Raw genomic sequence first — 12,010 nt, forward strand, 5'->3', positions numbered from 1 at the left:
TACGGTGGGCACTTTAATAAATAATTAAAGAATTGGTCACCATAAATACCATTTTATTCAAATCCACTTCCACTAGTTGGAATTGAGTCAAATTTTTTTGCATTGTCTTTGAAGACAGCTCGACAATTTCATAGGGTTGACTGACAAATTTGAAATTATTTTCTCAATTTTCCCTAATAAATTGAAAATTGTAATTGGATCTGCGGACCTTATACTTGTTAGAATCGAACCAAATTTGGTGTGCAGCGTTTTTAGGGTAACCTGACAATTTAATCACTGAATGGCTGGAATTCAAGAAATTAAGTTATTTTTGAACAGCCCTACTGCGCACTGGTAACACGGTCTCTGCGAACTAAAAATCTGAGTTGCGCACAAAAAATCTGAAGTGATGACCTTTTTTTTAGTAGTTACGCACTGTAGTCTGAGCAAGGGTCTGCGCAGTGAGTTGATGAGTGTGCGCAGACTCGTCAACACTTTCAGGGAACATTGGACACAAGTCATTACAACCCTGCTCCCCTGTCTGCGTTTATGTCATTATCATTTATCTTCTGTGTAGGGTGCTTTCTGGGGTGTGGTTGTGGGAATGCTGATCGGCACAATCAAAATGATTTTGGATTTCACAAATCCACCTCCATCATGTGGCGAACAGGATCTGAGACCCGCCGTTATCAGGAATGTTCACTATCTGCACTTTGCTATCATTCTTGCACTTATCAGTGCTGTCGTGATGATCTGTGTCAGTCTATTATCGCCTGCACTGCCAGAATCAGAGGTATGTAATTTTAAGTAATAGTGGTTACTTGTCGTTTTTAAGAGACTCTTTGGGGTACAGAACTTCAACATATGATTGAATTATACATTCAATTGTCATTATGAATACATTATTCAACTGTAAACTTATTTTTAAACCAAATTATCCGCACAAAATACACTTCAACATGTGATGTGTAGCTATAATGCTAATTTTAATGTAGTTTGGAGGAGGTGAATGCTTTCTACTTGTCAATGTTTAATGTTTCACAGTACGGCGGCTTGACTTGGTGGACTAGGCATGACCCGTTAGCGCCGAGCAAAAAGACAGAGAAAACGTGTCTGGTTTCCAATGATGAGATCAGTATGCGGTATGATGATCTTGAGACGAATCAGGGCAGGTCTGAAGGTGAAAATGTGAACTATAATGACAATGGTGAGCACAAATATTATTCACTTATGATATACAATGTCCTTTCAAGAAGCTCCTTATGTACTCGATTTTACCCAGTATTGTTACGTACTATGTATTGTCCTTGATGTAATAACAAATTACCGAATCGAAATTCATTTTATCAGATCTCGGGCGGCCTGATGTAGTTCCTAGGTTTCATCTTCCTGTGGATACAATCAATTACAACAAATCACAGGACACTGTGGGGTTTAGCGAACCCAGGCCTTCCAATACTGGTACAAATACGGAAGCCGAACAAAATGGTATGACCATCTGAAGACATTTATGATATTGTGCGATAAAATTTACCGTGGTATATGATTAACCTTGAACTGGAGTTGGCTAATTAGAGCGAAATGACGGTAATCTAATTTGTAAAATTTTCTATGTTCTAATTTATTTCTAATATAAATTATGGTTTCCTGAATATTGTACAGGAAAACTGTATAGTGCGAAACAAGCCAAGCTTGGTGTACAGACATTTGCTTCTTGATTCTTGTTATATTTCTTTCTAATGTAATTCAATTTCCGTTTTTTTGTGTATTCTGTAATTCTAATTCCGCTGAAATGTGAATCTTGCTTTCATTACATTGTTGTCACACGCTGCAATGACTCTCGCAAACATTACGATACTAAGCACTGTTAATGTACACCGTGTTCTACAGAACAAATGCCTTTGTGGAGGAAAGTATTTGGTTTCATATGCGGGCTGGAATATTCGGGGAAGTCCCGGGTAGGTGAGCTTGATCAGCAAACATCGATACAGACTTTGGAGGAAGATCCGTTTTGGAGGAAGGTCGTCAATTGCAACATGGTTGTGTGTATTTCTTTTGCTCTTACTATGTATATCGTATTTAGGTGATGATTAAGGTGTTTACTATATGATATAGTATCTTACTATGATTTAGTCAAGTAGCTTTTTATTTACACATTTATGAACTGCTCATGATGCACTATTGTAGGGCCATATTTCCTCTTTTAAGAGGATTTGTCCGCTTTTTTCAAGAAATTTGAAATGTCCTCTGAGGACTCCCAAATACCCAATAACATTAGCCGTAAAAATTTCCAAATTACCCGTTTTCTCGTCCGTTATTGTAACTTTTGTAACATGAAAAAAGTCCCCTCATTTTCGGATCTCAAATATGGTGACCCAAACTAATGAACACTTCGCATAGCACTTGATAGGCTATTCATGTTATTTAGATCTTTAGATATTACCTCTAATGCATGCTCAACTGAGACTGGTTACCTAAATAAAGACTTCCTGTGGCCTATTTAAAATATCTATTGCTGACATCATGTGAGCCTCGCTCATATATAAGAAATGGGTCGATGAATCATTGAAATTTTATGGCTTGTAACAACACATCTTGCACAGAAAAGTGGAGTTGATATTTATGGATTAATATTTTCCTATTTGTGGATTTTCGCGTACTATGTATATTTTTAGTATTTCATTCAGCAGCCATGTGTGACTGCACAATTGTATATTGTGTGTGGTGTATCGGACATTGGTGTAGATTAGTATTTTCTTGATTTACCTATGTGATATTATTGCCTTCCCTTTGCCAAATTTGTGTTCTGTTATGCAAATCGTCATCACACATTGCGCATGCATTCGTTATCCGTCGACGTCACTGAATATTGCAATGAACTACATACTAAACTGAATACTGATGCACTTCCTACAGACGAGGTTACACATCACTATTTTTGTGATCATTTTTACCAATTCAAGACAGTACAAGAATCGCATGGAACAGAATCTCTATATCTTCGCCAAGAGCACAATCCTTTAATGAAATTCATTGTTTTTATGAGGAAAAAGTGACCAAGAATAATTATATCTTCACCCTAGTCTCGTAATCTTGCATTTCCCCTAACTACTATATGGTTTGTACCTATCATATTGTGTGGTCATATTTGTAAGAGAATGATCGATGATCATGTAGCTGATATATACAATATTGGTGACTTGTATTTTTTCATGTAGAAATAGTAGCGGCAGGAGAGTATTATGCATATGCATTATGCACCTCTCGCTAGGATCCATGCAATAAAACGAAATGCCTGATTTTGCATTACTTGTGGTGCGGTTGGTGCAGTGGTATTTGCATAGTTAAATTGAGAAAGAGAGCTCAAAACAGCTGTCGGAAAGGACTTCGGCCGGATTGGTATAAGTAAGGGTTACCAACCATACGTCCTCCTTTCGGAGGATTTCTAAATCTGAAAATTTTGAAAAAGTCTCAAAATATGATGAGCAATCAGGTTTATTAATATTTTCATCGTTTCAAAACATCGCAAGATTTCGATACAATGAAAAGATAGGAAGGTGTCGAAACAACTTGGAGTAGCCTTTAAGATCAGACACCCACCTTAGCCTAGAGGGCCTAGGCGAAGTAAATAAGACGCATGCGCACTGAATGAAAAGTAATGCAGAGAATATAAGACGCAAGCGACAAAATGAGGAGGCATGTGGGGGAGGGCGAGATCGATGTTAGGTCGTGCTCCGGTAATCCTGAAGACTGGCTAGTATTTATTTAGAAGAAATTGCTTGTATTTCGACTTGAATGCGTACATGCTCGACGACTGTCGGATAGCCGGCGAGATGCTGTTCCACAATTGGGGTCCGGCATACTTGATCGAGCAATGCGTTTTCTTGTATTCAGTCCTGATCATGTGGTAGTTGTTCTTCGTTGACGTGCGTGCTGTGCTGTAGGCTACTTGTGCGCTTTTGTCTCCGAGGTGAAGTAGTCGTTGAAATTTGAGTATAACTGGGTGGAACAAGACACATGCAGGGGTTGTATAAACGACTTTCAGGTTGATATTGTTCTTTCGAAGAGATTCAATTTATTTGGTAGATATTTTATTGCTGCATTTTAGCGAGGTGTAGGCACAGCAAAAGAGTCCATAGCTCATGGGCAGAGACGACCGTTGGCATGTTTGCCTAAATACGGTACGAGCTGAGGTAGCAGTAATAGGTAAATTCCCGGGTAGCATGACGGGGAATAGCAGTACTCGCTACCTGGGCTCAATTTCCATGCGGTGCATAATGCATATAAATGTGGCCTATGCGAAATATTCTCCGATGCTAACGCGGGAACTGCGAATGGAATAGGCTTATAGGAGAACTAAATGATTAGCAGCACTCAGAAGTGTTTTAGATACTGCAAAATGCACAACTTCCTGTAGCGCAGCGGCTCCCAAGGTATGGGTCGCGACGGTAATATATTCAATTGACCAAATGAATAAACCAATGCCGCCGTGATGGTATAACAGATTTAGCGATATAACTGATCAGCGACCAAGTTTACAGGCAGCTTTCATTTAGTATAATGCCCTATATAAATAGAGATGTTAGCTGCCTGCAATATGCAATGTATGATAAATACAGATATTATGTTATAGCACGCGATTCGGACAATTCACGAATGCGTAAAAGTGAAAACTTCTTTTAATTTCGTCAACAGTACTTGCATTTCCCGTGCATCACACAGTTCGTCACATCGATGATGCTTTCAGAATTTTTGACGTGCTGAGATTTTCTCACCGTTGGCGTATCTTCTAAATTTAGTACTGACGTTTGTAGAAAGAAAAAATGGAACGTCACGTGTCACGTGATCAATCGAAGTAAGACGAAAACAAAGACCGTTAGACGAGTTTGTCCTCCGCCATTTTAGCTTATATTTAGCTTTGTTCTTGTGTAGGCTGTTCATTCCGGTGACACCACCTTGCTGTGTAGTAGTCGTTTTGAGTTTAGGCATACCTTCATTTGTTCACTGATGTATCGATAAAGGTGTTTTATTTTTACGAAAGGATAAATACATACGCCAGTTTTTGTACTATCCTTGCTTGAAAGAAAAAGTCTCTAAGTGGAACGCGCTGCGTCTTCTTGGAAAAACAGAATCCAGATCAAAAGTATTTTATGAAGCTGACGCGTCGAAAATCTTCAACACACACTGCCCTGAATAAAGTGAGTCGACGGCGACTGTTTCTTGAAAATAATGGTAGAACGAATATTCATGATATGTATTTGGTAATTCGTAATTGTTGTTGTGTCTGCATTATTCCTCATAATACAGAAAAATCCTTCATTTCCTACCAGTATGACCTACTTTGCATGTGTTGTCGAGATTTTTTCTTGGATTATGCTTATCCCCTTGGATGGTATCGAAATTGAATGCTGATGCTCTAGCTACTATACTTGCTTTACATAGCTGATCTTGTTTCATTAGCTATCTCTGTGCCCTTGAAAATCGTTATGATTTACTACAGGCATTTATACATTGTGACTCCAGTGGTTATGTCATCTCACCACTGCATTATAGTAGCCGCATGCCGACTTGGACAACTAGCTAATTGTAGTTATATAATTAGAAAAAATGCCAGTAATTCTGATCGAATTTGTGGAATGTTTCTTTGCTCGCATTTTCATTAAACTGCTCTAATTTCTGATTTTCCTTAACATGCTGTACAGGAGAAAGAGCAACTGGAACTTGATTTCATTTCCAAATTTTTTCGAATTCAGTAGTTCTGATCTAATTTGAAAAACCGGAATGTCTAGTTGCCAACTCTGCACGCGTGTCGTTCATTCTTGATGAATTTGTGATCATAATTCATCCTCTTCATTTCTCAGATGAACTCACCAAGGAATAAAGATCGACGATCGTCGAGGGGTTATTTGAAAGCTGCAAATTCCGAGCCAACGGCAGCAGCTGGTTTCTCGCCCATGATTTTACCTCGAGGAACGGACATCACAAATTTCGTCATGTCTCCAAAAGACGATACAAGATATGTATCGTCCGACGACAACGCAGCAATCCAAGCATTCGCGGGGTCCAGTTTCGAATCTCCGCCAGCCGCAGATTGTCTTCCGAGACCCCCCACGCATTGGATCGACCGTGCAGGTACCGCGTGCTATAAGTTGCAATACACACCTCAAGAAAGCAAATATTCTCAAGATTTGCTAACGCGACATCTTAAAGCTTTGCTTAAAGTCCCAGCGCAAGCGTAGATGCAAACCTTGTACTCTTCGCGCTGCATCATTCCTCGATTTTGTACCAACGGACATCATTACTGTTGTAATATTTTCCCTTTCTATGAGTGATAGATTTTACATTGTAGTTTCAGTACACGTGCATTCCATGTCTATTTTTTTATAACATGACCTGTACGTCGTACCAAATGAACACCAACTGTAAGATCCTGTGTTCGTTTTCATGTTGTAGGCTACTATGTATGGTCTATTGCCTATTTGCCCGGCACACGCAGAATTTATCACAATATTATCGTTGAGGTGACTTCGCTGTGATAGTTTTAACTTTTATCATCGACTTTCTGCTGTGCCATGTTATTGTTCGCACAATATCAAACCTTCTTGTCATCTTAGCCATTTATGCCATTGGTATTATAAGTAGGCCCCATAACAGATAGGTAAACGTATTCCCTAAATTAGGGTTTCTGAGCATAGCTTTGTTACCACTACTAGATTTCCCATCTTGCATAGTTTGTTTAAAATGATCCTTGTATCACCCCAAGATTCCCAATGAAGGTTTGGTATTGTGCTATGTTAATGACCATTTGTATATTGAAATACGTTGCATTTTGCAATACTCCCTTTTCCCCAACATCAATGACTTGCATACATTACCCCAGCTTTGAAATCTCATAATTCACCAGCATTGCTAAGTTTAACCATATGAAAGTCTTTGAGTAAGACAGTTTGGTATTGTGCTATGTTAATGACCATTTGTATATTGAAATATGTTGCATTTTGCAATACTCCCTTTTCCCCAACATCAATGACTTGCATACATTACCCCAGCTTTGAAATCTCATAATTCACCAGCATTGCTAAGTTTAACCATATGAAAGTCTTTGAGTAAGACATTGGGTATTTGCGAAGCGTCCTAACACCTGACTGATGACTCGGACACTTTAAAAGCAGTTTTCTTTAGGAGTGGGAATCAGATGACCTTTGCACTCCTATAAAATTGAAAGATACATACAAACGAATCATCCCAAACAAATCAACCCAAAACCAGCTGGTAAATTAAAAAATCCACTGTAATCAAGTTGAATAGGACTTTTCACGCATAATTTCCTTAGGTTATCTAAAGCATGCCCATGTCCCATCACTCTCGACCAATGCTAATCCATTACGACCCCTAACGATGAGGTTTTCTCACTTGAAGTTTTACATATGATTTGCTTGTAATAGTATCGTCACAAATCATTTGAGCTCTGAGCTGTCAACAGCTCCGCCCTGAAAATTATCTCCGTTGTTTTAGTTTTCACAAATCTACGTTTTTGGATATTGTAGTCGATATGACAATGCTTCATTATAGCTGAAATTGCAGCTGTGAAACACCGCTAGTAGCCAACATCTGAGGAGTTTAGGATGGTGTCACCCATTCACCATCATGATAACATTTCATACATGGCTAAATGTATTGGTATTATTGCCACTCATTTCATTTAGGACACAAAATTTCTTTGCAAGATCAGTTCTGTGTTTTAATTTACCCCTTGTTCAAGCCAAATTTTGTTTTGTTAGGCTTCCCATGGGGGCTACTGTTACACATAGTGCTCCTGAAACAATGGTTTATGCAGCTTTTACTGTGAATGGTACACCTGTATTTTGTGACCCTAAATTTAACTTGATTTGTTTGCGTTAGAATGCTAAACCTTCGCCCTTTCTCCCTATCCGAAGAAGTGACTTGCATATATGTGTTTTCTTTTGAAATGACTTGCTAATAGAATAAGCCTAGTATTGATTTGTTTCATTTCACTGATGCTTCTGGCCATATTTTCGTATACCGTTGTTACATTCATTGCTTGTTTGGTATTATTCGTATCCCTTTTTTATATTGTGAAACTGCCACTATTTTACCTTAGTGGGGTCTGCTGTTCAGCAAGACTTCCACTATATTACCCTAGTGGCAGCGCTTTCATGTGCTATCCTATCCAGTACCAACCCACTGACCCACCCCTCGCGCCCTGGTATCTCTGTTCTTTCCTGTTATGAAATTACCCTCAAACTGTTCCCACACGCGCCCTTATCCCGATCCCCACCGGCTCTTCGAGCCACCCAATGACTGAGTTTTATGAGAGATGTGGCCACATTCTTGGCTACTGGATGGCGTTGGTTTGGTCCACGTACATCCAGTGTGGTGTGTGTTCATTGGTCTTGGCGAATGGGGTAGGATGCAATGCTGTGTGCCATGTTTCATAAGGAGCATGGCATGGTTCAATGATTTGATTACTTTGAACTGAAATGTGTAGACTTTACATTATGGGTTTGGGAAAGCTATATTCCGCTGTGGGAGACTGAACAATAACATGGATTAGTCATAGTCATATCACTGCCGACGGACTGGATAGCTATCAGTCGTGATCAACCAGGCCATATGTACCAAGTAATCTTGTGTGTTTTAGCACTAGGCGATATACTCTTTGTGGTCATGGTCATATAGGAAGTGTATATTAATGTTAATGTCATTTATACTGTTATGAAGTCGTATAATCACTAGGGACGTACCAAATCAAATCAAATTGTACTGCCTACTTACGTAATGTTACTCGATTAAATGCTGCAAACCAAATTTATATATTGAATTTCTTCCCACCTTATGCACTGCATGATTTTTCGGACAAGCTAACAAACAATTTCATGGGTAGCAAGCAGACATGGGGTAATCGCGATTAGTAATCGTAATCGATTACGACGATTACAGCATTTTCAAGTAATCGTAATCGCAATCGATTACATTCGAGAAAAATCCAAAGTAATCGTAATCGACTACTTCACATATCTAATCGATTTCTTTGAGAAAGAACGATTACTTTTTATCTGTACAATGAATATGACATAACCGAACATTCGTGAACAAGGAAGAGATACTATACCAGGTTATGGATAGCGCAAACAGTTGATTTTCAAACGCCACTGCTCATTATCACGTCAGAAGTATTAGCTTTGCTCGTCCTTGCGTAAGAAGTATCCACACGTAGTAAATATATATTCGATGTACATTGTTGTGTGATTGTTAGAAGAGTGTAAGCCATGCTGTATATTAGGTTATCAATACACCCCAGACGCTACTACCTCGCAGCAAGATAATAATCACCACTCTTCCTAGTTTCAAATAGTAACTTATGTATTGATGTTTGGTTATGTTTAGTTAAAGGCAGTTTGACCGTTGATGCTTGGCGAGCAGTAGGCCTATCTGTGTAGTATACGTATGTATTGTACGTACACCGGACAAAGATTTGAGATTTTGTACTCGTCAAATAAAACATTACGATGGTTAAAACTACCTGCCGCTGATATATCATAACCGAGCCGTTCTTTGCTGTTTCTCGTAACGGCAGCTTTCAGTAGCCTATCTGTATTAAGTGTAAGAATTTTAAGTTCATTTTATCTTATTCACATATGACTCTACTTGAAACGGGCACCAATCGTTATTTCACAATACTTCACTCGAAATTTATACCTGTCGCCATAGGCATCCGCTTATGCACCGTGTTAGCGTCGCTTGTAGGCACAATCAGGACCAAAACAGCAATTCGTCCCCCCCCCCCCTCCCAACGTTGGTATTGGTAGGGTTGTAACCAAGTCACAATGTTCCAAGTCACAAGTCAATCTCACTTTTATAGTTTTGACTCGAGTCAAGTCGAGTCATTTTCAATTCACCCCCGAGTCAATTCCGAGGCCAAGTCAGCTAGTATAGGGACGAGTCCGAGTCATAGTGTTTGACTCGAGTACGAGTCCAAGTCGTTATGTTCACAGATCAGTTTTCAAGAGCTTCTTGGAGGTACAGAACTTCAATATACAATTAAATAGTATATTCATATCAGTTTTCATATCAGTTTTCATATCAATCCGGTTCAACCAACTTCTTTCAACTCTGCTCGAGTGACATTGAATGGCTCGTATTCATAATAAAGTGATTTTCATCAGTTTTCACAGTTTACGGCCCTATTTCCAAGTATCAAGACTGATAGACGAAATACAAATAATGTGGTAACTTTACTATTCGAAGTTGCATGCAATGTCTGTCTTGACCGCTCTAGTCTCGAGTCATGCAAAATTACTCGAGTGCAAGTCGAGTCAATACAAAAATTTGGCATTTGCATTGTTGGGGCTCAGATTGGAAGGACCGGACTATCGTCACGCCCACAGAGCGCGGCTACTGACAATGGACACATACCCAAAGTTTTGGCACAAAGGTCATTCTTTGGTAGCACACTTTGTTGGAGTTGCATGTTGGCAGAAATTGCATACGTCTTTCGGTGTGTCGTGGCGGGGTAATGACCGCCCCTGAAATGCCTACTCATATAAATTATGCTTGCTTTTTTTCTTGAGAGGGAGAGGTATGCATTTCAAAATCAAGCTATTTAGAGACGTTAAATCCCGAAGCTCAAAGAAAATTTTCAAGTTAATTAACTCTCTTGAAAATACTCTATAATAATTTATGTTGATTTACGAAATACTTTTGAGCCCCCTTAGAGCTCGCTCCCAGTCCTATTGCGGAGTTTGGGGTGTGGCAGTTACGGACCTGGAAAGAATGCAAATCGTTGGGTGCGACGAATAGTCCTGCATAGAGTTGGGCAATGGGTACATTATGGCGTAACAAGCAAATGAAGTATGATTTATAAAGAAAGTTGTTATCTCATTAGACCTTTTCATCGCAAGCCTTATATTGTCTTCCAATATCTCTTCTGAAATTAGTTTTAAGAAGCAAAGCAAATGTAATCGTGAGTAATCGTGATTACTTTTGAAATGTAATCGTAATCGTAATCGACTACTTCCTGATTTTGCTGTAATCGTAATCGTAATCGCGGGATTCGCAGGTAATCGCAATCGATTACATTCGGGAAGTAATCACCCCATGTCTGGTAGCAAGTACAATGTGAAAAAAAAATCATGTTTATTTTTATCAAATAAATTGTAAACTTTTTTCTTATCGTAGTCCCGCAATGGGTTGGAAATTAGCCAAAATTGGTCTGCAGCTTCTTTTTTTTTTACGGAACCTACCTGTCTATCAAGTAGCCAGTACAATTTGAAAGAGTCATGTTTGAATAAACCAATCACTCGTTTACTTGCCTTCACCAGCCTAAATTACTACGCCTAGGTTCTTGCTGCTATTGAATATTTCCAAAGCAAGTGATGTTCGCTTAGGCATGTTCAGTAACTAAGCACTTCAGTGGTCATGTTAGTAGATTAGTTGCTACAGTATTGAGACCAATGTTCCCTCTAAGCTACGCAGTTCTGGCACGATCTCTGCGCACAGAAAATCCGAAATGATTTAGGCGGAACGCACTGTTTTCCACGAGTCCGCGCAGACTCGTCAAAAAATTAGAGGGAGCAGAGATATTGACACGTGTATCATATGTCCCGTTTGAAGTAGATTTCGCGAGTGCAATTGCGATGTATGCTAGTGATATTCAAACTTGTGTACCGCTAGTGCAAGAGCAATCAGAGTTTTATTGCCATGCGCATCAATATGCCTGAAGTCAGGGCCGTAACAGCACTTCGTCACGTCCCCCCCCCCCCCCCCCGAAACGTACTAAACTAAAAGATCATGCTATTTCAGATAGGTGTCTCTTCACTGGCATGTAGTTTTTCCCTGTGAGATGGTAGACTATTTCTCTTGCGAGGTTCAGCTAGCCTAAGACAGGAACATTAGGCGCCTATGGACAATGAAACCTATATGTAATGTATGTTGTATATAACGAAGTTTTCGGTCAGCATAAGTGCAGTCCTGTTCGGCCAAGGTTTTCTAGCAGCCGATCGTTCTTGGA

General features: G+C 39.4%; 3 protein-coding genes across 7 annotated transcripts in view; all 3 read left to right on the top strand.

The window, feature by feature from the left end:
- Positions 1 to 12,010, top strand: part of LOC145455547 (sterile alpha motif domain-containing protein 3-like) — an 82,775-nt gene that overhangs the window by 20,031 nt on the left and 50,734 nt on the right. The window lies entirely within an intron of this gene.
- LOC145455545 (sodium/mannose cotransporter SLC5A10-like) overlaps positions 1 to 12,010 on the top strand; it is a 55,946-nt gene that overhangs the window by 8,409 nt on the left and 35,527 nt on the right. For 3 of the 4 annotated variants that reach the window (XM_080333530.1, XM_080333529.1, XM_080333531.1), the window contains 4 exons: positions 557 to 772; positions 1,024 to 1,186; positions 1,330 to 1,467; positions 1,870 to 3,278. In XM_080333530.1, the coding sequence (XP_080189656.1) occupies positions 557 to 772; positions 1,024 to 1,186; positions 1,330 to 1,467; positions 1,870 to 2,066 (714 nt within the window). In that variant the 3' untranslated portion in view covers positions 2,067 to 3,278. Of the gene's footprint in view, positions 1 to 556; positions 773 to 1,023; positions 1,187 to 1,329; positions 1,468 to 1,869; positions 3,279 to 12,010 lie in introns of those variants that run through there. The other variant, XR_013920362.1, reaches the window with a different exon arrangement.
- On the top strand, positions 4,659 to 8,298 carry LOC145455551 (uncharacterized). Its single transcript, XM_080333537.1, has 2 exons — positions 4,659 to 5,177; positions 5,841 to 8,298. Exons 1-2 carry the CDS (start codon positions 5,130 to 5,132, stop codon positions 6,216 to 6,218), a joined length of 426 nt encoding a protein of 141 aa, XP_080189663.1. The 5' UTR covers positions 4,659 to 5,129; the 3' UTR covers positions 6,219 to 8,298.

The sequence above is a fragment of the Botryllus schlosseri genome, chromosome 14 (genome assembly GCF_051294905.1).
Source record: "Botryllus schlosseri isolate E-star chromosome 14, Bs_hap1, whole genome shotgun sequence".
In the NCBI taxonomy this organism is placed as follows: domain Eukaryota; kingdom Metazoa; phylum Chordata; class Ascidiacea; order Stolidobranchia; family Styelidae; genus Botryllus; species Botryllus schlosseri.

Coding starts and splice junctions, on each gene's coding strand:
- LOC145455551 (XM_080333537.1), top strand. CDS start 5,130: ATGAAGCTGACGCGTCGAAAATCTTCAACACACACTGCCCTGAATAAA. Junction 5,178..5,840: donor CACACACTGCCCTGAATAAA/GTGAGTCGACGG, acceptor TTCATTTCTCAG/ATGAACTCACCAAGGAATAA.